The following is a 21,052-nucleotide window of genomic DNA, read 5'->3' as shown; positions in this document are numbered from 1 at the left end:
TGAATACTGATTAAACACCCTAACTATTATGATCATGTGCTCAACACTGGCTGTAAAACATGTTGTTAAAACACAATACCGTTTACAGAGTGCTCACAAAAATATGCACAGGAATGTTTGAGCAACTGTCTATCAGCGGGTACCACACTGACCCAGTATTTGGTACTACTAGTGCTGCAGAAAGGCTGGAATTATACATTAAAATAAACCACAATCACTAGTTAGCTGATTATCTGTTGACATTTACTGCACACATTTGAGTGGACATTTGATGAACTGACCATCATCATTCAAAATACTTTCTGGAGAACAAAACGAGAACAAAACTCTTCATTCTCAGCTAAAGAAAAACACTATAATTTTTAATAAAATTAATTTTCCAGAACAACAAGATTTTTCATGACAACTTACAGAGCTCTTTTGGAGGTTTTGATGACTGCTGATAATCTAATGAGACACTCGTCTGATTTCTTGAATTTCTGAAGCTCAAACTCCTCCAGCTCCTCCTCTGATGTCAACAACACAAAGGCCAAAGCAGACCACTGGGCAGGTGAAAGATCAGCAGATGAGAGACTTCCTTTGCTAAGGTGGGTCTGAATGTCTTTCACCAGAGTTTGGTCGTTCAGTTCATTCAGACAGTAGAACAGATTGATGGATCTCTCTGGAGACAGATTAGCTTCTAATTTCTGCTTGATGTACTGAACTATTTCCTTTTTGCTCTGGTCATTTCCATTTTGCTGTGTCAACAGACCCTGTAAGAGTCTCTGATTGGACTGGAGTGACAAACCAAGGAGAAATCGAAGAAAAAGATCCAGATGTCCATTATCACTCTCTAATGCCTTGTCCACTGCAGTCTTGAGCAAATCAATCATGGTTTCACTTTTGTTTTCCTGTTCTGTAGACTCATGAACAAACATACTTCTCTTCTTTATGTTTAGAAACAGATGTGCATAAAGAGCTGCAATAAACTCTTGAATGCTCAAGTGAACAAAGCAGTACATGGTACCAAGAACAATCCCAGTTTCCTCCTTAAAGATCTGGGTACACATGCCTGAATACACTGATGCCTTATAGACGTCAATACCACAGGCTTCCAGATCTGTGTCATAGAAGATCACATTGTTTCTTTCCAGCTGATGAAATGCCAGTTTCCCCAGTGAAAAGATGGCATCTTTATCCCAGGAAACATTTGGTGTATATTCTCCATCATATTTTCGTCTGCTCTGCTGGATATGAAATCTGAGAAAGTGTGTGTACATTTGTGTCAGAGTCTTGGGAGTGTCTTCAGTATTTGACTCCTGCAGTGTTTTGGAGACATCATCAGCCTGATTGTTTTTCACAACATTATTTCTTTTCTTCACTAAAATGTTCTGAAGAACAGTGGCTGAAATCCAGCAGAAGACTGGGATGTGGCACATGATAAAGAGACTCTTTGATTGTTTAACATGATCGATGATTTCTTTGGCCAGATTCTCATCCGTGATTCTTTTTCTGAAGTACTCCTCCTTTTGTGCATCATTGAATCCTCGTATCTCTGTCAGCCGGTCGATACAGTCAGGAGGAATCTTACTGGCAGCTGCTGGTCTGGTGGTGATCCAGATGAGAGCAGAAGGAAGCAGATTTCCCTTGATGAGGTTTGTCAGAAGAACATCCAGAGAGACTGGTGAAGATACATCATGCAACATCTCATTATCCTTAAAGTTTACAGGAAGTCGGCATTCATCCAATCCATCGAGGATGAACAAGACTTTGCACTGATTTCTTCTTGTAAGGTTTAGTCCTTTTGTTTCTGGGAAAAACTGAGTTATAAGGTCCAACAAACTTAGTTTTTCTTTCTCCTTTAAATTCATCTCTCTGAATGGAAGAGGAAATATGAAGCTGATATCTTGATTTTCTTTTCCTTCGGCCCAATCCAGAACAAACTTTTGCACAGAGACTGATTTTCCGATGCCAGCAACTCCTTTTGTCAGTACAGTTCTGATCTGCTTGTCTTGTTCAGGTGCTTTAAACATATGTTTGCACTCAACCTGTATTTCTTGTGATTCATGACGTCTGGAAGCAACTTCAATCTGTCTTACCTCATGTTCAGTATTGACCTGTTCACTACAACCCTGAGTGATATAGAGATCTGTGTAGATGTTATTCAGAAGAGTAGAGTCACCTTGCTTTGCAATTCCTTCAAACACACACTGATATTTCTTCTTTAGGCTGCATTTTAGCTGATGAACGAAGGTCAGCTCATCTAAATACAGAAATAAAATACACAGATTGTTTAGTCTCTGGGTTTGTTATGTTTGGAGCAGAATGTGGAAGTCTAAAGGAAGTATGTCATTGTAAGAAACAGCACAGGTTATGAACACATGATACGAGAGACATATGAGTCATAACAGTGATTGTGGAAGAAGAAACATATTGACACAGGGCTGGAAGCAGCTAACAGAGTCTCTTACCTTCTAGAGTATTAGCAACTTCATTTTGCTTCATCTCTCTCAGGAAGTAGAGCGTGAGATCAAGAGCTGCTTCTTTCATACTGCATCTGTTCTCATTAAAGTCTTTCATGTATTGCATGTTCTCTTTTTGTAATATTTTCTTAAACATGTCCAGCTCATTCTTTAGAAATTCTATTATTTTCTTCTCAAGATCCTTTAAACAAAGCAAAATAAATAAATAAATAAAAAAGACCAATTCCACATCCATATTTGGTCCAAATTTTATAATCAGTAATTAATATTTGTAAAACACTGCCCAGTAACCAATTTGTTTGCTATAAATCTAAACATATAGAAAATATTTTCCAACCTGGAAGATTCCAGGGAGTTTGTCTGTGAAATCCTTGTGGTTCCTGTTAAAATTGTGAATAAAATGAAATGTGGTTAAAGCAAAATTTAAGAAAAATATCTTGTTATTTTTTAATCAAACACAAAGAGCAAGCATCAGCTGTTAAAGAGAAGGTTCTATAGAAGTACAAATTTAGGTAAAAACTGGATCCTATATCTCTGTCCCAGGGGTTAAAGTAAATAAAAATCCTGAGCCTGAACATTTTTTGGGTGGGTGGGGTTGTACAACCGATGAACACGCAACAGCTAGAGATAACCCATAATAATGCACTGTGAGAGTCACGTGCCGATTGAATTCACGATCCGCGTCTCACCAGAAGATGGCGCCCGCAGCTGAATCATCCATCCGTTCATTTTACAATGCGCTCGTCCACTGCGTATTACAGCGTACAACAGTTACACGTTCATTGTGAATTGATTATTAAATTGTTTAACTTGGGTTTATACATAATTTCCGTGACAGAGTTCAAGATAAATCATTTAATCTTACTACTGGAGCTGCCCATTTGAAATGATTATTAAACAGTAAACACACTATGCAAAAGTGACAGTCCTTCCGGTGCACTTAGTGTCCGAATTCACTCACTCGTTTTCATTCACTCCTTCAAGTGAACTGAATGAGTGAACTAATGTAGAGGTATGCGCGGAACTGCTTTTCAAGTCCCGCTCCCGCGAGCTTTTATTCCGCACCCACCCGCTCCCGCTATATATTCACGCTTTGTTAGAATAATTTTCTTCCCGACCCGACCGTTCCCACTAAATTTAGTTCTCGTTTCCAGAATCTCACATGTAACCATTTCGCAGTACATCCATTATATTTCCATGTTCCACTTTTAAGACGTAGTATAGCCCTGCATTTCAGCCCGCCATAGATCAAACGCGGACTAAAAAATTATATTTTAGACATTCAATGATGATAATGCTGTCAGCAGCATTGAGCGTATCTTCAGCACAGCTGGATTCTCCGTTCAAGTAGCTAAAGCTTGCCACAAAGCACCAGCAAAAGTAATTACCATGATTGTGAAACAGCAAGGAGATATTTAAATTATTTATTTATAAACTATTGTTTTCTGAGTCAGCTAACGATCCTCCTCATCCATCTCCTCATTGGACGCGCCTTGCATCTTTACGGATTAGCTACATAATAAAAGAGATTTTGTTTTCGATTTGTTTTATTTCGTTAAGTGCTAATTTAAAGCTTTCCACATATATATTTATCATGTCTGACAAAAATAACGGTTAAATAGTTTCCACTAAAAAAAATGTCACTGACCGCCCATATCCTAAAAAAGGCGTTTTAGCTTCCACTCTCCGCACAAACGATTGGATATGTGCCTAATAGCGCACACACACACATACATACACATATATATATATATATAGGATTTGATATGTGCCTAATAGCGCACACACACACATACATATATATATATATAAATATATATATATATATATATATATATATATATATTTATTTTTTTATTTTTTTTGTTTGTTTAAGCCAATTCGTGATTTGTGAAGGCAAATTCAAACAAAGAGTAGGTCACTGTCTGTCGCCGGCTGCTTGGTCCTTACTTTAAGAAACAGCTTACGTTTAACGAACAAAAAAAAATGCTCCAAACGTTTTTTTTTCTCTCTCTCTCTCTAAACTAACTTAATAATTAGTTATTTTTGCCATTGCGTGCAGAACTGAACTATTTTAATTGCCAAAACAGTATAAGTTGTTTTGGCAAAGGGGAAAAGGGCTTGGGTCAGGACAGGAGTTAACAACCACACTGTTTGCGAAAAATCAGTCTGCATAACCTTATGAAGATTTTGGCACTCCAAACGTGGCTTCGCGCTCTGGAGTAACGCTGATAAACTGATAAACAGTTGCCCACGGAAAAAAAACACCATCAGTAGGCTACCCCCACTTTCCGCGCTTATGAGACCTTGAAAAAAATGCACGACGCAGAAAGCACTGGTCCATGAGTGCATAACAGTTTTGAGCGCAGGCTGTAGCCTACAGGTGCTTGATAGGAATGAGTAAAGCGCAGATTTGCTGTTTAGAAAAGACGTCGGGTCCCGCCCGCTCCCGTTCAAATTACACCGACCGCAACCACTTTTATTTGGAAATTTATTCCCGCGTCGCAAGAAATCTTGTCGGGTCCCAGCGCCAATTATTTTTGAATCCTTTTACTATAGGCCTATGTCACGCAACAATTGAACGTCTCTGAGTGGGGTGACGGCAGTTCCGGTTAGCTTTTTAGGGACGTTCTAAAACGCTTAACGTGGCTTAATGTACGTAAAAAACGACCAGGAAACCCCAAGTTTCTGTCAAACCTTACTTGGAACAAACACTAACTACTGTCTAAAGAACGAGTCCTTATTCGACAGGTAAAGTGAATAATATCACGTTAAGCGTTTTCTCCCTCATAGAAGCCCGTTATAAGGAAACAGCGTAACGTGGTTTAACGTATCTTAACAACGACTAGGGAAAACAAACTTCTGTTAAATTTCAGTTATAATAAATACTTGCTGCTGTCAAACGAATGAAATATCATTCAGCATATAAAGTGAATAATATCATGTTAAGCATTTTATCCCTATATAACTCCATTAAGGAAAAAGCATAACATGGTTTGTTATAATGGACTTCTATGGGGGAGATCACTTTGTATGCTGAATAAGAGCTCGTTCTTTTGACAGCAGCAAGGATTTATTATAAGTAAAATTTAACAGAAGTTTGGTCTTTCCTGATCGCTGTTGAGGTACGTTAAACCACGTTAAGCCGTTTCCTTATAATGGGCTTCTATGAGGGAGAAAACGCTTAACGTGATATTATTGAATGTCAAAGTCAAGTGTATTTATATAGCAGAGATAAGTGTAATACATGTGTCAGATAAAACATCCTTTTTAATTAATCGAATTTTGTTTTATTTACAATCATTGGTGGGAATACATGGGGCTGATCGTCCCCCCAGTTATTCCAGGGAAACCGGGTTGGTGTAGTATTTTAAAGTTTCTTCCGACCACTTTGCGAGACGTAGATGCTCTCCTTGTTGAAATGCAAACTGCAAACGAAAGTGCTGCCCCGGAGAATATTAAAAGAAGGCCCCTCATCTCTCTTTATTAATCTCACCCAAGACTTGCGTAGTGTTTAGTCGTAAAGCAACCTGGTACGCTTCAAGAACAATTGCTGCCATTGTTGTTATCGTTGCAGTAGCGTTACTAGCAATGACCGGAAGTTCTATTACCCTACTCCGCGTTCCGGAAGCAGGAAGTGAGACATAGGCCTATTGCTAGGACATCATCCCCAGGCTTCATAAACTTGCGCTCCATTTTTTTTTCTCTGACAACGCTAACGTGACAGACGTATGGGTGTCAATCATACTGTTGCAAGGACCCGCCCTTATCTGCTTCTGATAGGCTTGTAATGTTAGTTAAGGCTGCGTTCCTCTCATATGATTGGTAGGTGAAATAAATTGTCTCAAAAATATTGAACCGCATGCGCAGGCTCTAAAATATATATTTTTCCCTCACGGCCGCACGCCGGAGATCCGGCACGGTGCCGGAATACTTTAAGCCCTGCTGTCCTATAAAGGAGACAACTATTAATGCAAAGAACAGGACAAAAAAAAACAGTATTACAGGAGTTCTTCAGTCTAATTTGAAATGGTTTAATGCTGCAAATAGTAATTAAGTAGATGTTTCTATTGTGGATGCTTTTTGTTGCTGCTTGTGTAATTGTATTACTGAAAAGTAGCTGCAGACCAACTTCAATAAAAAGAAAAGCAGATATTATGATCCGTGATTTATTGTTTTATTTAGTTCATTTCTATCACAAATATCCCAGTGGAAAAATCAGCTAGTGCCATACAATACAAAACACATGAAATACCTTTCAGTAGCTGATGGTGTTTCCTCACTGAAGTTCGGTGGTTGACCTTTTGACCGGTCACTCTTCACAGACACAGAGCTGGACACATGAGAGCCTGATCTTACACTAATGACACAAAGATAAAAGCAGCTTAGTGTTGGGCGATATGCTCAATTTTCATATCGTCCTATCGTCAGCCTGAGAGATCGCCGATACACGATACTATCGTGCTGATTTATTTAATTATCTATGTACTAAATTCCTTATTCATTTTGTAAAGGTAGACTTGCTATTGGGCATGTGACTAAGTTGTGCGTGTACAGAGCGCTGACGATATAGTTCTGCCGGAGAGATCTTACTTTCGGTTTCATTCTCTGCTATCCGCTATCCTCAGTGAGTGGTAAATGTGCGTGCATGAATGTAAATGAGTGTATCTTTCTTTACCTGTCATATTGCGATAATGTTATCGCTTTATGTCTGACCGTTGTAGAATGTGGAGAAGTGATGCCCGTGTAATTCACGTGCGTATGTTTAGCGCCATTTGAACGCATCATAATTCTAATTAACGCATACAGATGTTACCGAGGTGAATGTTTATGTTTAGCCAACTATACAGACCGATTCTGATATATGGTAATTAATTCAGCCTGAACCACATTTTACTACCTCTGTTATCCTAATGACAGTGCAATGCTAATATAATATAACACTCCCGTTAGAATCAGTTAATCTATCTACACCGTGCTGTATGAAAATCTCTCCGTGGGTGCACGGACGCAACACATACGCACTGCAGACGGAGTATGTGTGAAACATGCGTTACCCGTTTTCACTGCACACGTCTGTGGCGCGTTAAGGCGACGTAGCCACTCTCTTTGCTTGTGTTTATACCGCAGCAAGTTTCTGAAGCATCCTAGAACCGACTCTCCGCGCTGCATCGCTAAAGTTAGGCGCCTTTTTGACGGATAATAATAATAATCGTCTAACTATCGTCAAAGGCATCAGCCACAGGCGATATCTCTGACTATCGTCGATACACGATACTATCGTCTATCGGCACAACCCTAAAGGAGCTTAAACTTTATTTAATACAATCAATTTTACAAATTTTAAAAAGAAAGTACAATATATACCCCAATGCATAAATGAGAAAAGAATAAGTCCCCTTCCATCCCAGTCCAGAAAATGTCAGTGTCCAAACTCTCTTCTGTAACAGCAGCAGCATCCTCATGTAACACACGAGTTTGTTTTCTACTCTGTCTGCATCTAATGTTGTGCCACTGGAGCATTCACCTACATTCACCTCAGTCTCAATAGTCTCACTTCTCCCACCTTCCTCATTTATATCTTCCCTAGCAATAGAGGCACTGACCCCAGCTTCAACACCCATCCTTTCATTATTTACAGTTTCAGCATCATTATCTTTCTCAGCACATACACTTCTAATGTGGTCCTCCCATTATATCAGAGGAAACAAAAACCAACTAATCAAACTCAAACTCATCTACATCATACTTCAAGACCACTTAAACCTGTATTCTAAAACTAATGACAGTGATTTACAGTCAAGCAGGATTTAAAGCTCTACAAGCAAGACTTTCATCTTTAATGAACAGGGGAAAGTTGGACTAATATATATATATACACATTTAAGGCATCCTGTATTACAATGGCATTCTGTACAAGACTGTTTACTTTTTCAATACTGGCAAGAAAAATAACAAGAGTGCTGTTGATAATATGCTGACGAAACCAACAACCTCTCCAACAGCCAAAACACACTGTTCCCCTGAAACATCATTTATTTACATTATGTACTGTATCTACGTGACAAATGATCAAAATCACACGATCTGAAGACAAATGCTGGATAGCGGCGATCTACTTTCCCAACACAAACTCTCTCTAATCTGCAGTGCTGGCCCATTCAACAGACGCTCGCCTAGGGCCCTGTCTTCAGCTACAGTCATAGCCTTTGTCTATATTAGGGATTTCCTATAACGTCATATTGTATATTCATGAAATTAATATCTGCACTTCAGTCAAGGCATTTCTGGATCAGTGTTCTCTGTTGGATAAAATAAATCACTTTGACCTTTGAAACTCTGAAGATCTTACACAAACAGATACATTACACACTAAAGGAAAGTGAAAACATTAAAAAGCATCATATGACCCTTTAAATTAAGTGTGCAGTCATTTCATAATGTCTGAATATACATTTAAGACCTAAAAACAAAACCAAGTATCTACATACCCAGTGCTGCAGAGCAACTGTAAACTGGGTTAAGATTGTAAATGATGAATCTGATTTTCAGTTCTCAGATATTTTTTATCTATTGGCTACTCTTTAAATATTTGTATGTTATTTTTTAATTAGGAAGTTTTAAAGCTCTGAAGTTCAGCACAGCATTTGTAAATATAAAACAAGGTTTGTTAAGGTTTTATTAAAGCAAACATGTGAAAGTCCATCAGTGTTTAAAATGATTGTCTGAAACAGACTCAGTCTTACCTCTGTTTGTGTGAGAGACTCATCTCAGACGGAGAGTCCTTTCCTCGCTCCTCTGACATACTGCAGATAAACTGCCAGAGATCAGCACTGGGTTGAGAAAACTATCTGCTGTTCAGTTTGACCTGGAGATGATGATCCTTAATGAGATCAAGAAATATCTGGAGTTAGCAGCAACACAAAACACTAGATCAAATAAAGTCAGTTATGAACAAATGCATTGCCATGTAGAATAACCACATTCAGAAACACATTGGTTTTCAATAACCCCTTTTGGAAAACTTACTTGCAGTCTTGTCCACAAAGAAGAGCATTTATAAGTATTTGAAACGATCATTTTCTGTCCTTTAGGCCTGTAGTTTGTCAGCAATAATTCTCATATCTCTCAGACAGATTGGATTAAATACAAAAACAATGTCCGCGAGTGTTAAAATTAGTAGAGTCTGCGCAAAAGTTGTATCTATAAAATGTTTTCTAGGACACAGAATGGATCAAATCCAATGAGCAACGCTTTGTTTTGCTATCTGCGTGTTTTCCGCAGTTTCTTTCGTTTTCTTCTTCTTCTTCTTTGAAGTTAATGGCGGTTGGCAATCCAGCTTTGGTGCATTTCCGCCACCTACTGGACTGGAGTGTGGACAGATACATACTTATAGGATTTACATAAGTCAAAGTCAAAGTCAACTTTATTGTCAATTCTGCCACATGTACAGGACATACAGAGAATTGAAATTGCGTTACTCTCAGACCCATGGTGCATACAAGTAACATTAAATACAAACAGTAACATTAAATACAAACAGTAACATTAAATACAAACAGTAACATTAAATACAAAGGTAGAATAAAAAAAAATATGAATAAATACAAATAAACATAATATATAAAATTAAAAACACAATATACAAGTAAGGGCACATGGTAGAGAGTGCAAACCACGTAAACAATGTAAACAATGTAGTGCAACAGAGCTTGCAATGTGTAAAAGTGTCAGAGCAGTCTTGTTACTGTCTTTGAATAGTGTGAGGTAGTTGGCAGACCAATGCTGCACAAAGTGACTGGTGCAGGTCAGTGTGTGTGTGTGTGTGTGTGTGTGTGTGTGTGTGTGTGTCAGAGTTCAGAAAGTTGTGGGGCAGACGAGGGGAGTGAGGGCAGAGCTGGGATAGAGTTGAGCTTCCTGACAGCCTGATGGGTGAAGCTGTCCTTCAGTCTGCTGGTCCTGGCCTGGAGACTCCGCAGTCTCCTCCCTGATGGCAGCAGGCTGAAGAAGCTTTGCATTGGGTGGGTGGGATCGGCTGCTATGCAGAGGGCTTTTTTGGTGAGACGTGTGCTTTAGATGGCTTGGAGGGAGGGGAGAGGGACACCAATGATCCTCTCAGCTGCTCTGACTATGCGTTGGAGAGTTTTTTGGCAGGACACATTGCAGGCTCCAAACCACACAGTGATGCAGCTAGACAGGATGCTCTCGATGGTTCCTCGGTAGAATGTATACATGATGGGGGCTGGTGCCCTTGCTCTTCTTAGTTTGCGGAGGAAGTAGAGACGCTGCTGTGCTTTCTTGACCAGTGCAGTGGTGTTGTTTGTCCAGGAGAGATCCTCAGAGATGTGCACACCCAGGAACTGTTGATGGTCAGAGGAGCTTGCGGAGTGTGCACTCTCCTGAAGTCAATCTCTTTCGTCTTCGCCACATTCAGAGAGATTGTTGTCTCCGCACCACGTGGCCAGGCGGCTCACCTCGCTTCTGTAGTTTGTCTCATCCCTGATGCTAATGAGACCCACCACAGTCGTGTCATCCGCAAACTTGATGAAGAGGTTGGAGCTGTGTGACGGAGTGCAGTCGTGGGTCATCAGAGTGAAGAGAAGGGGGCTCAGCACACATCCCTGAGGTGCCCCCGTGTTCAGAATGATAGTGCTGGATGTGTTACTGCCGACCCGTACTGCTTGTGTAACATCTTAAATGTTCTTAAATTCTCAGTTTTTATTGTTACTGTTTTAATTCATTTTTAAATATGTTCTTAAATCTGTTTGTGTGATTATTATTTTAAATTTTTATGACTATGATTTTTATGCTTTTGTGATTCTAACTCCTCTTATGTACAGCACTTTGAATTACCATTGTGTATGAAATGTGCTATATAAATAAACTTGCCTTGCCTTGCCTTGCCTTGTGGTATTCCTGTGAGGAAATCCAACAGCCAGTTACACAGTGAGGTGTTGAGCCCCAGCTGGATCAGTTTTTGTGTGAGCTGTTGTGGGATTATAGTGTTAAATGTTGAACTGAAGACTATGAACAGCATTCGGACATATGAGTCTTTTTTGTCCAGGTGTGTGAGTGCAGAGTGGAGTGCAGTGGAGATGGCATCATCGGTCGAGCGGTTGGGCCGATATGCAAACTGGAAGGGGTCCAGTGAGGGGGGAAGGACAGATTTAATGTGCTGCATGACTAGCCGTTCAAAGCACTTCATTAGGATGGGGGTAAGTGCAACTGGACGGTAGTCATTAAAACAGGAAGGAGATGACTTTTTTGGCACCGGAATAATCGTGGTTGCTTTGAAACAGGTGGGGACGACAGCCTGGGAGAGTGAGATGTTAAAGATGTCTGTGAAGACATCAGTGAGTTCCCCTGCACAGTCTCTCAGTACACGACCAGGAATGTTGTCAGGACCCGGAGCTTTGCGAGCGTTGATCCTGCTGAGGGATCTCCTCACACTGTCCGGGGACAAAGTCATCACCTGGTCACCAGGAGGGGGTGGGCTCTTCTGTGCTGTGTTGCTGTTTTGCACTTCAAAGCGAGCGAAGAAGGTGTTCAGCTCGTTCAGCAGGGAGATGGTGCTATCACAGGTCTGTGGAGGGGGCTTGTAATCAGTGATGGTCTGTATGCCCCGCCACAGGCTCCGTGTGTCTCTGCTGTCATTGAAGCGACGAGATATTCCTCTGGAGTACTGTCTTTTAGCCTCTCTGATGCCACGGGAAAGGTTGGCCCTAGCTGTCTTCAGGCTCGCCTCATCTCCAGCTCTGAAGGCAGTGTTCCGAGCTTTCAGCAGCCTGTAGACCTCCCGGCGCCGAGGTGGGGGAGGGGGAAAGCTTTGTAAGCTCCTCTCTGGGTGGTGTAAACAAGGTCCAGTGTGTTATTTCCCTGTGTTGGAAAGTCAATGTGTTGCTGTATTTTTGAAAACACACTCTTTAAGTCTGCATGATTGAAATCCCCAGCCACGATGAGAAAAGCATCTGGGTGAGCTGTTTGCTGCTCACTGATGTGCTGATACAGTTCATATAGTGCCTCGCTCCTGTAGTTGTTGGAGGTGGGAGGGATGTACACAGCACACAGCGGTATAGCTGTATATTCCCTCGGTAGGTAGAACGGCCAGCACTTAATAACCATAAATTCCAGCACTGGTGAGCAGTATTTGCAGACTACAACAGCATCGCGGCACCAAGCGTCATTGATATAAACACAAAGTCCGCCACCGTGGGTCTTACCCCCTGTGACGACAACCCTGTCGGCCCGATAGCATGTCAAAAAAAGTATGCCTAAAAAAGTCTAAATTATGACTTGAACAATTATGCATTAAACGCATTAAGCACTTTCCCACTGACTTCTCTTGAACTTGTTTATTAAAAAGATTTGTTCTGATTAATTCACTCAAACACATTAAGAGACCATTTCTTTATGCCAATAGGTGGTGACAACTGAATGCCTTTTATGTTTTTAACTCAGTCATAATTTAGACTTTTTATCTTGTAATTATGACTTGTCATAATTTGGACTTTTTATCTTATAATTTGAACTTTTTAAGTCATAATTTCGACTTTTTATCTCATAATTTCGACTCAGTAAGTCATAATTTTGACTTTTCATCTCATAATTATAACAAGTTATGAGATAAAAAGTTGAAATTATGACTTAAGTCAAAATTTAATTTTATCTCATAATTATCACAAGTCATATTTCCACTTTTTAATCTCATAACTTAAGTCAAAATTTAATTGTCTCTCATAATTATCACTTAAGTCATAATTTCAACTTTTATCTTATAATGACTTAAGTCAAAATTTCTTTTTTATCTCATAATCATGACTTAAGTCATATTTCAACTTTTTATCTCATTACTTAAGTCAAAATTTAATTGTATCTCATAATTATCACTTAAGTCATAATTTCAATTTTTTTATCTTATAATGACTCAAGTCAAAAAATTTTTTATCTCATAATTATGACTTAAGTCATATTTCAACTTTTTATCTCATAATTACAACTCAAGTTATGAGATAAAAAGTTGAAATTATGATTTAAGTCAAAATTTAATTGTATCTCTTAATTATGACTTAAGTCATAATTTCAACTTTTTATCTCATAATTATGACTTAAGTCTTGTCGGTGAAACCGGGGCTTTATCATAATTTGTCATAATTTAGACTTTTAAAGTCATAATTTAGATTTTTTATCTTGTAATTATGACTTGTCATAATTTTGACTTTTTATCTTATAATTTCAACTTTTTAAGTCATATTTTCGACTTTTTATCTCATAATTGCGACTCAGTAAGTCACAATTTTGACTTGTCGTCTCATAATTATAACTTAAGTTATGAGATAAAAAGTTGAAATTATGACTTAAGTCACAATTATGAGATAAAATAAAATTTTGACTTAAGTTATGAGACAAAAAGTTTAAGTCAAAATTTAATTTTATCTCATAATTATGACTTAAGTCATATTTCAACTTTTTAATTTCATAACTTAAGTCAAAATGTAATTGTCATAATTATCACTTAAGTCATAATTTCAACTTTTTATCTCATAATGACTTAAGTCAAAATTTATTTTTTATCTCATAATTATGACTTAAGTCATATTTCAACTTTTTATCTCATTACTTAAGTCAAAATTTAATTGTATCTCATAATTATGACTTATGACATAATTTCAACTTTTTATCTCATAATTACAACTCAAGTTATGAGACAAAAAGTTTAAATTATGACTTAAGTCAAAATTTAATTGTATCTCATAATTATGACTTAAGTCATAATTTCAACTTTTTATCTCATAATTATGACTTAAGTCTTGTCGGTGAAACCGAGGCTTTATCATAATTTGTCATAATTTTGACTTTTAAAGTCATAATTTTGACTTTTTATCTGATAATTTCAACATGAAAATTGAAATTATTTAAGATTTTTTTCTTACGTAGCAGAAATGGGCTTCCATAAAAACGTACCAGTCTAACTGGCACATGTGTGCGATGCATTAGCAAAAGACTTTATTTCCGTACAAAATACTTTTCTGGCCTAAAATGCTGCAAATGTGTCAGACTATCAGTGTTGGGCACATACCTTTAAAAAAGTAATTAGTTATAGATACTAGTTACTTCTCACAAATAGTAACTGAGTTAGTAACTGAGTTAAATCATTATAAAAGTAACTAATTACCAGGCAAAGTAACTATTGTGTTACTTAAAAAAAAATTAAATTTAATATAACCATAAAATAAATATAAAACATTGTACACGAATCGTCGTTGTGACTCCTGGATGTTGGTGTGTGCGACTGACCGTGCATGTGCACCCGCACTACTCTGCCTCTGATTGGCAAACAATGGAAATGGGAAATGTACTCAATCTAAGCCAATCATCACGTTCTCAGTTACACCACGTTTACAGACACACCAATCATCATCACCGTTAGTAACGCCATTTATTTATAGTGCTGTTATTCCATCACTGCAGACTATGCACGCAAGCTCACAATGCATTATCAAAGAATTTGCATATTTGTGTAAAGAGTTCATATCTGATGTAAAATGCAGGATTTAACAAGTATAAAAATGCACCCTAACTGTGGCACAAAAGCTTGCGATGCATTAGCAAAAAAAGTGCATACTTGCGTAAACTGTTTGTGGGCTAAAAAGCAACCCATGCATGTAAGAATGCGGCGGCCTGACCTTGTGCGGGTGTTTGACGTGGACACAGAAGCCCAGCTCTTTCAGGACGCGGCGCTCTGCTTTGATCACGTCACTCTTGCGGCTGATGTAGCCGTCGTCCAGCAGCATGGGACTGACTCGCCTGACGGAGACACCGCAGCTTCAGAACACACAGGCAGACTCACACACACTGTACAGGTGAGCAGTGTTACCTGTGTCCTGCGGCGTGTCTGAGGTGGTGGAAGACGTTCAGCACGTCCCTCACCCGCCGCGGCTCCTCCTCGATCTTAGACGCCAGCTGGAGACACGCCATGGCCACCGTCTGGGTAGAGATGTTACATTTACAGATTATTTGATTTTACACCTTTTGCAACTACATCCCTGATAGAAAGCGTTTGCTCATCTGCAATATGTCCATAAGCACGATTCCTATGTCAAATAGATGTCTTTCAAATGTTTATGATTTAGAATCAGTGTCAATTTTTCATCAACATTTTTTCACTGACAAAAACGAGACGATAACGAAACGAAAACTCATTCTGAATGACAAAAACTATGACGAAAATCAACGAATAAAAACAGTAAGGATTAGGTAAGAAAAAAAATGAGTGCATTAAAAAGTCGGAATTATGACATACTTAAGTTATTAGTAAGAGATAGAAAGTCAAAATTATGACTTAAGTCATAATTACGAGATAAAAAGGCAAAATTGTGAATTTAAGTCATAATTATGAGATAAAAGTCAAAATAATGTTAAAAAATAGAAAAATTACGAGATAAAGACAAAATTATGAATTTCAAACTCATGATTATGAGATAAATAAAAATTATGAGATAAAAAGTCAAAATTATGAATTAAGTCATAATTATTAGATACGTCAAAATCATGATTTAAAATCTCTAAATTATGAGATAAAAAAATCTAAATTATGACTTACCACATCAAAATTATTCATTTTAAAAGTCATAATTAAGATAAAAAGGCTAAATTAAAAGATAAGTGAAAACAATGACTTAAGTCATAATTACAAGATAAAAGTCTAAATTATGATTTACCATGTCGAAATTATTAATTTTAAGAGATAATTTTTTTTTAAATTTGACTTAATGAGATAAGTCATAATTTTGACAATCAAAATTATAAGAAAAAAGGTCAAAACTATGACTTAAGTCATAATTATTAGATAAAAGTCAAAATCATGATTTAAAAGTCAAAATTATGACTTACTTAACCATAATTACTAGATAAAAGTCAAAATAATGAGATAAAAAGTCAAAATAATGAGTTAAGTCATAATTACTAGATAAACACCATGGCCAGCGTCTGCAACAGGGTTAAAAGTACAAACTACATCCCTGATAGCACACGTACATCTCAGAGACATCTATTTGAAGTCTGCAAGATGCAGTTTTTATAGTGTTTGCTCATCTGCAATACGTCTATTGGACGTTTCCTATCATATGGCAAATAGATGTCTATTAGATGTCTTTAAGACGTTTATGAATTACAATGCATCCCACATAGCACACGTACGTCTGCAAGACGTCTGTTAAAGATCTCTTGATCTGGAAAGCATCTGCTGTGTACAAACATCTATAAGACGTCAATTTTACATACATTCTAATTCATAAACATCTTAAAGACATCTAATAAATATCTATTTGACATCTGATAGGAAACATACAATAGACGTATTGCAGATGAGCAAACTCTCTAAAAAAAAACACGTACTTGCAGACATCAAGTATGTGCTATCAGGAAAGCTATCAGAACGTCTAAAGTGGACTATTAGCATCTGACCTCGGCACAGTGTCTGACGAATGATTTGCAGTAGAAGAAGCGATGGAACAGGATCTGGGCCGTTGCCATGGCAACCTGGTAAAACAGTCATCAACTCTTAAAACATCCATCAACTCTTAAAACATCCAAACATCTTTTATGCTTAATAACACAGTCCTGCTGAAAAACAAAAACAAAACATGGTTTACTGTCTTAACCAGTGTTGGAGAAAGTTACTTTTAAAATATTATACAATATACAATATTGAGTTACGCCCTAAAAAAAAAGTAACTAATTACGTTACTTAGTTACTTTTTATGGAAAGTAATGCGTTACGTTACTTTTGCGTTACTTTTTAAATCTGGGCAGGGCTTGCTTGTTTGTTTTTAATATAAAAAGTTGTATTTTTGTCAAATGTAAAATCCTTATTACAGCAAAAGCCTCAGGCTTAGAGAAAAGTAAATTGACGTCTGTACAGTAGACCGCAGAAGAAAAAAATAAACTCTTCAGCAATAAAAAAAGGAAAACAAATGTTAGATTTTCTCGAGTAATTTTTGCTCATTAGTATGGATGAATTGGATCATCGAAGGGCGGCAGCAAAGACATTGGTTAATAAAATGGGATTAAATACATAAAGGATGTTTTTGTTATTTCACATATTTAGCCTAATTATTGCAGGTTTGCGTTGAATTTAAAGTTTTTATGTATTTTGAGTAACATTGTATCTGTTTTTTAGTGAGTGAGATGAAGTAATGCATGTTCACATTTATTCTAGAACTAAAGTAACATCTTACAATTTCTCTCAACATGGGGACAGGAGAGCTTTTAATCAATAAATGAGGGGGAAAGTAACGGGCGTTACTTATTTGAAAAAGTAACGGTCAATTAAAAACTAATGCGCTACTTTACTAGTTATTTGGAAAAAGTCATATTATTAGGTATCTTGTAAAGCGTTACCCCCAAAACTGATCTTAACTAGACCAGACTTGCGTTACAAGAGCCCAAAACCATTCTCCAAACAAACCAGACTAGTTTGGTCAAGCTGAGAGCTAGTTAACCATCTTAGTTTAGAGCGGGTTTGTTTTCAAGAGTAGGGGGGACAAATCGTTGCTAGGGAACAGCTCGTCCAGCGCGGACCTGAGGCAAGCGGAGCAGGATTCCCGCGCTCTGGATCATCTCACACACGCGGTTCCGAAGCTGCTCCTCTGTGCGCGTGGACAGTCCGTGTGCGCGCGAGGGGCTGCAGTGCACGCTCTCGGGGGGCAGCAGGCAATAGGCTTCATGCCCAACAGGCTTCCGTTTTCTGCTAAACAGGTCTCGTTGCTTCCGGTTCACGCGTTTTGCATATCCCTCTTTAAATATGAACATGATTTACTCAAGATTCATTCAAAGTAGACACTAAAAATGATCATAACCAATGTCCATCACATATGTGGATTGATATATAAAAGTTTTAAATTTTTATTCTTTTCACTAACATTTATATATAAATATCGAATGAAACGTCCACAATAAACAGCTGGCTTGTTTAACTGATTACCTTAAAAGTCCGTCGATATCGCCATTATTTATTACGGCTATTAACACGTTCTCCGACAAGCGGAAGCAATGAGACCTGTTTTCCGGGGTTGGTCATGTGACGTTCGGCATAAAGCCTATTGTCCAGAGTGAGCGCGACACCCGAGTAGAGTTTACCCGCGATCACGAGCCCTTCACCGGGCAGAAGAGCTCCGGTGGCCGCCGCCATGTTGGCGCGGATGTGAGTTTGAGTTCAGCGCGGTTCACAGCGCCATCTGCCGCACCGACTGAGACAATACACACACACACACGCACGCGCACGCGCACGCACACACACACACACACACACACACACACACACACACACACACACACACACACACACACACACACACACACACATACACACACACACACACACACACACACACACACACACACACACGACCCTGGACCACAAAACCAGTCTTAAGTCGCTGGGGTATATTTGTAGCAATAGCCAAAAATACATTGGTCAAAATTTTTGATTTTCCTTTTATGCCAAAAACCATTAAGAAATTAAGTGAAGTTCATGTTCCATGAAGATTTTTTGTAAAATTGCTACTGTAAACATATCAAAATGTAATTTTTGATTTGTAATAAGCATTGTTAAGAACCTAATTTGGACAACTTTAAAGGTGATTTTCTCAGTCTTTTTGATTTTTTTGCATCCTCAGATTTCTGATTTCAAATAGCTGTTTCTCAGTCAAATATTGTCCTATCCTAACAAACCATACATCAATAGAAAGCTTATTTATTGAGCTTTCATATGATGTATACATCTCAGTTTTGTCAAATGTAACCTTATGACTGGTTTTGTGGTCCAGGGTCACATATATATTTATAAAACGGTTAGTTCCATTCCTCAATTCTGATTGGTCAGCAGCTGTGTCGTATTCATGATAGGGCACTGCTATGACCGCTTCACTCAATGGTTTTGTGCATCATTGAACCTCCTTAGCAACCACCCTTAGCAACGTAAACAAAGCTTTCTATTGGCAGTTAGGCAGAAGGCAGTTAATGATTTTACTTTATGAAAACGTACAACCTAATATATATATATATATATATATATATATATATATATATATATATATATATAAATAAATTAATATATATTTTTGATATTAATATTTTTATTGTGTGGTAACCGTTTTATAAAAGCAATAAGGTACTTGAGGCCTCTCATACCTTATTGCTTAAATATATAATTATATAATATAATTATAAATAATTAAATATATATATATATATATATATATATATATATATATATATAAACACCTGAGGAGAAATATTGTTATAATAAATCCTGCCACCACAGTTAATATTGTTACAGTCTCAAACACAGAATGTTCTCCTAAATAAATAAATAAAAACGGTAGTGATGGGGACGAGACCGCCTATGCCGAGTCCGAGTCTTTGAGGAGTCGAGATCAAAAACAAGAGCAGATTTTCATGATTTACTTACATTTAACATCACCCAAATATCATATTCATCCATTAAATTGACGAAGGTTAGAGTGGGGATTGTTGGCTATAGGAGCAGTCTAGCTGGCACACTTGTCTACCAAACTTTTTCTCAGAATAATATTTTCAGACTAGGGAGCTCAGCTGGAGTCAAAACTTAGTATGCCTATGGCATGATGCCAACATTTGATTAAAGTTGAAGGTGTTGCATTTTGATACGAATAACAGCAATATATAAATAACTTACAGTATAAACAGTTACATCATACAATTTACAATGTTCCAAAACCTTCTCATTACATACTGTATTTTAACAGTCTACAATTAACAACAATAAAGTGCCTTTTAGCACCCTTACCCCCAACATACAAACAAACAAACAAACAAACAAACAAACAAACAAACAAACAAACTGTCAGAAGAGATTCAGAGAGTTCAAACTTTAATCAAGGCATTGCAATTGCAGAAATTAATATTAAAGTTTCAAAGAATAAATCAATTATATTCATTTAAACAATTATTATCAATCAAGTATTATATTACTTAAATAACATATACACATATTTTACTGCCTTTGTTTAAACGATTTAATTGTTTACATTTTTATAACATTATCTTCTGGATCCATCACATCATAGACTGTAAAAAAATTCACATGAACAACTCTGTGTTTGTCTTCCAGCAGGAGGCGCTGTCAGAATGGGACACAAAGCAGCAAATGACTTTGAAACGTGCAGAGCTCAGATTTATTCAATGGATAGCCTTTTGAAGTTTCATCGCAATTCTTGTCTTTCAGTCCCACATTTAACACCTGAAATCATAATTATGACTTTCTTAACCCCTAATAACACTGCAGTCATCAATGAAAATTAAGAGCTTTATTTCAAGAACCGATTTTCAGAAACAAACTTTACACAATATATTGTAACGTGTATATATATATATATATATATATATATATATATATATATATATATATATATATATATATACGTTTCTTTTTTAAACGTTTCCCACCATTTTCGGGGCACAAAGAAAATATTAGGGGACTAAATTAATATTAGCATATGAAGTATAATTGTCTCTCATTGTCTGTGAAAGAATGCACATCAGATGCTGAA

General features: G+C 37.4%; 3 protein-coding genes across 3 annotated transcripts in view; all 3 read right to left on the bottom strand.

Annotated features, from left to right (window-relative positions):
• Positions 1-21,052, bottom strand: part of LOC141337909 (uncharacterized) — an 831,413-nt gene that overhangs the window by 579,705 nt on the left and 230,656 nt on the right. The gene's annotated exons all lie outside the window — the stretch shown is intronic.
• Positions 408-12,584, bottom strand: LOC141338833 (protein NLRC3-like). Its single transcript, XM_073844449.1, has 6 exons — positions 12,383-12,584; positions 12,130-12,184; positions 6,718-6,825; positions 2,800-2,842; positions 2,451-2,643; positions 408-2,242 (listed from the first exon to the last, which is right to left on the bottom strand). Exons 1-6 carry the CDS (start codon positions 12,582-12,584, stop codon positions 408-410), a joined length of 2,436 nt encoding a protein of 811 aa, XP_073700550.1.
• On the bottom strand, positions 14,988-18,651 carry LOC141338832 (cyclin-L1-like). The gene is made up of 5 exons (XM_073844448.1): positions 18,561-18,651; positions 18,042-18,175; positions 16,926-17,000; positions 15,337-15,446; positions 14,988-15,266 (listed from the first exon to the last, which is right to left on the bottom strand). The coding sequence occupies exons 1-5, from the start codon at positions 18,649-18,651 to the stop codon at positions 15,065-15,067; spliced, it is 612 nt and encodes a 203-aa protein (XP_073700549.1). The 3' UTR covers positions 14,988-15,064.

The sequence above is a fragment of the Garra rufa genome, chromosome 7 (genome assembly GCF_049309525.1).
Source record: "Garra rufa chromosome 7, GarRuf1.0, whole genome shotgun sequence".
NCBI classification, from domain to species: domain Eukaryota; kingdom Metazoa; phylum Chordata; class Actinopteri; order Cypriniformes; family Cyprinidae; genus Garra; species Garra rufa.
The sequence above is the reverse complement of the archived record's forward strand: the minus strand, read 5'-3'. Positions and strand labels throughout refer to the sequence as shown.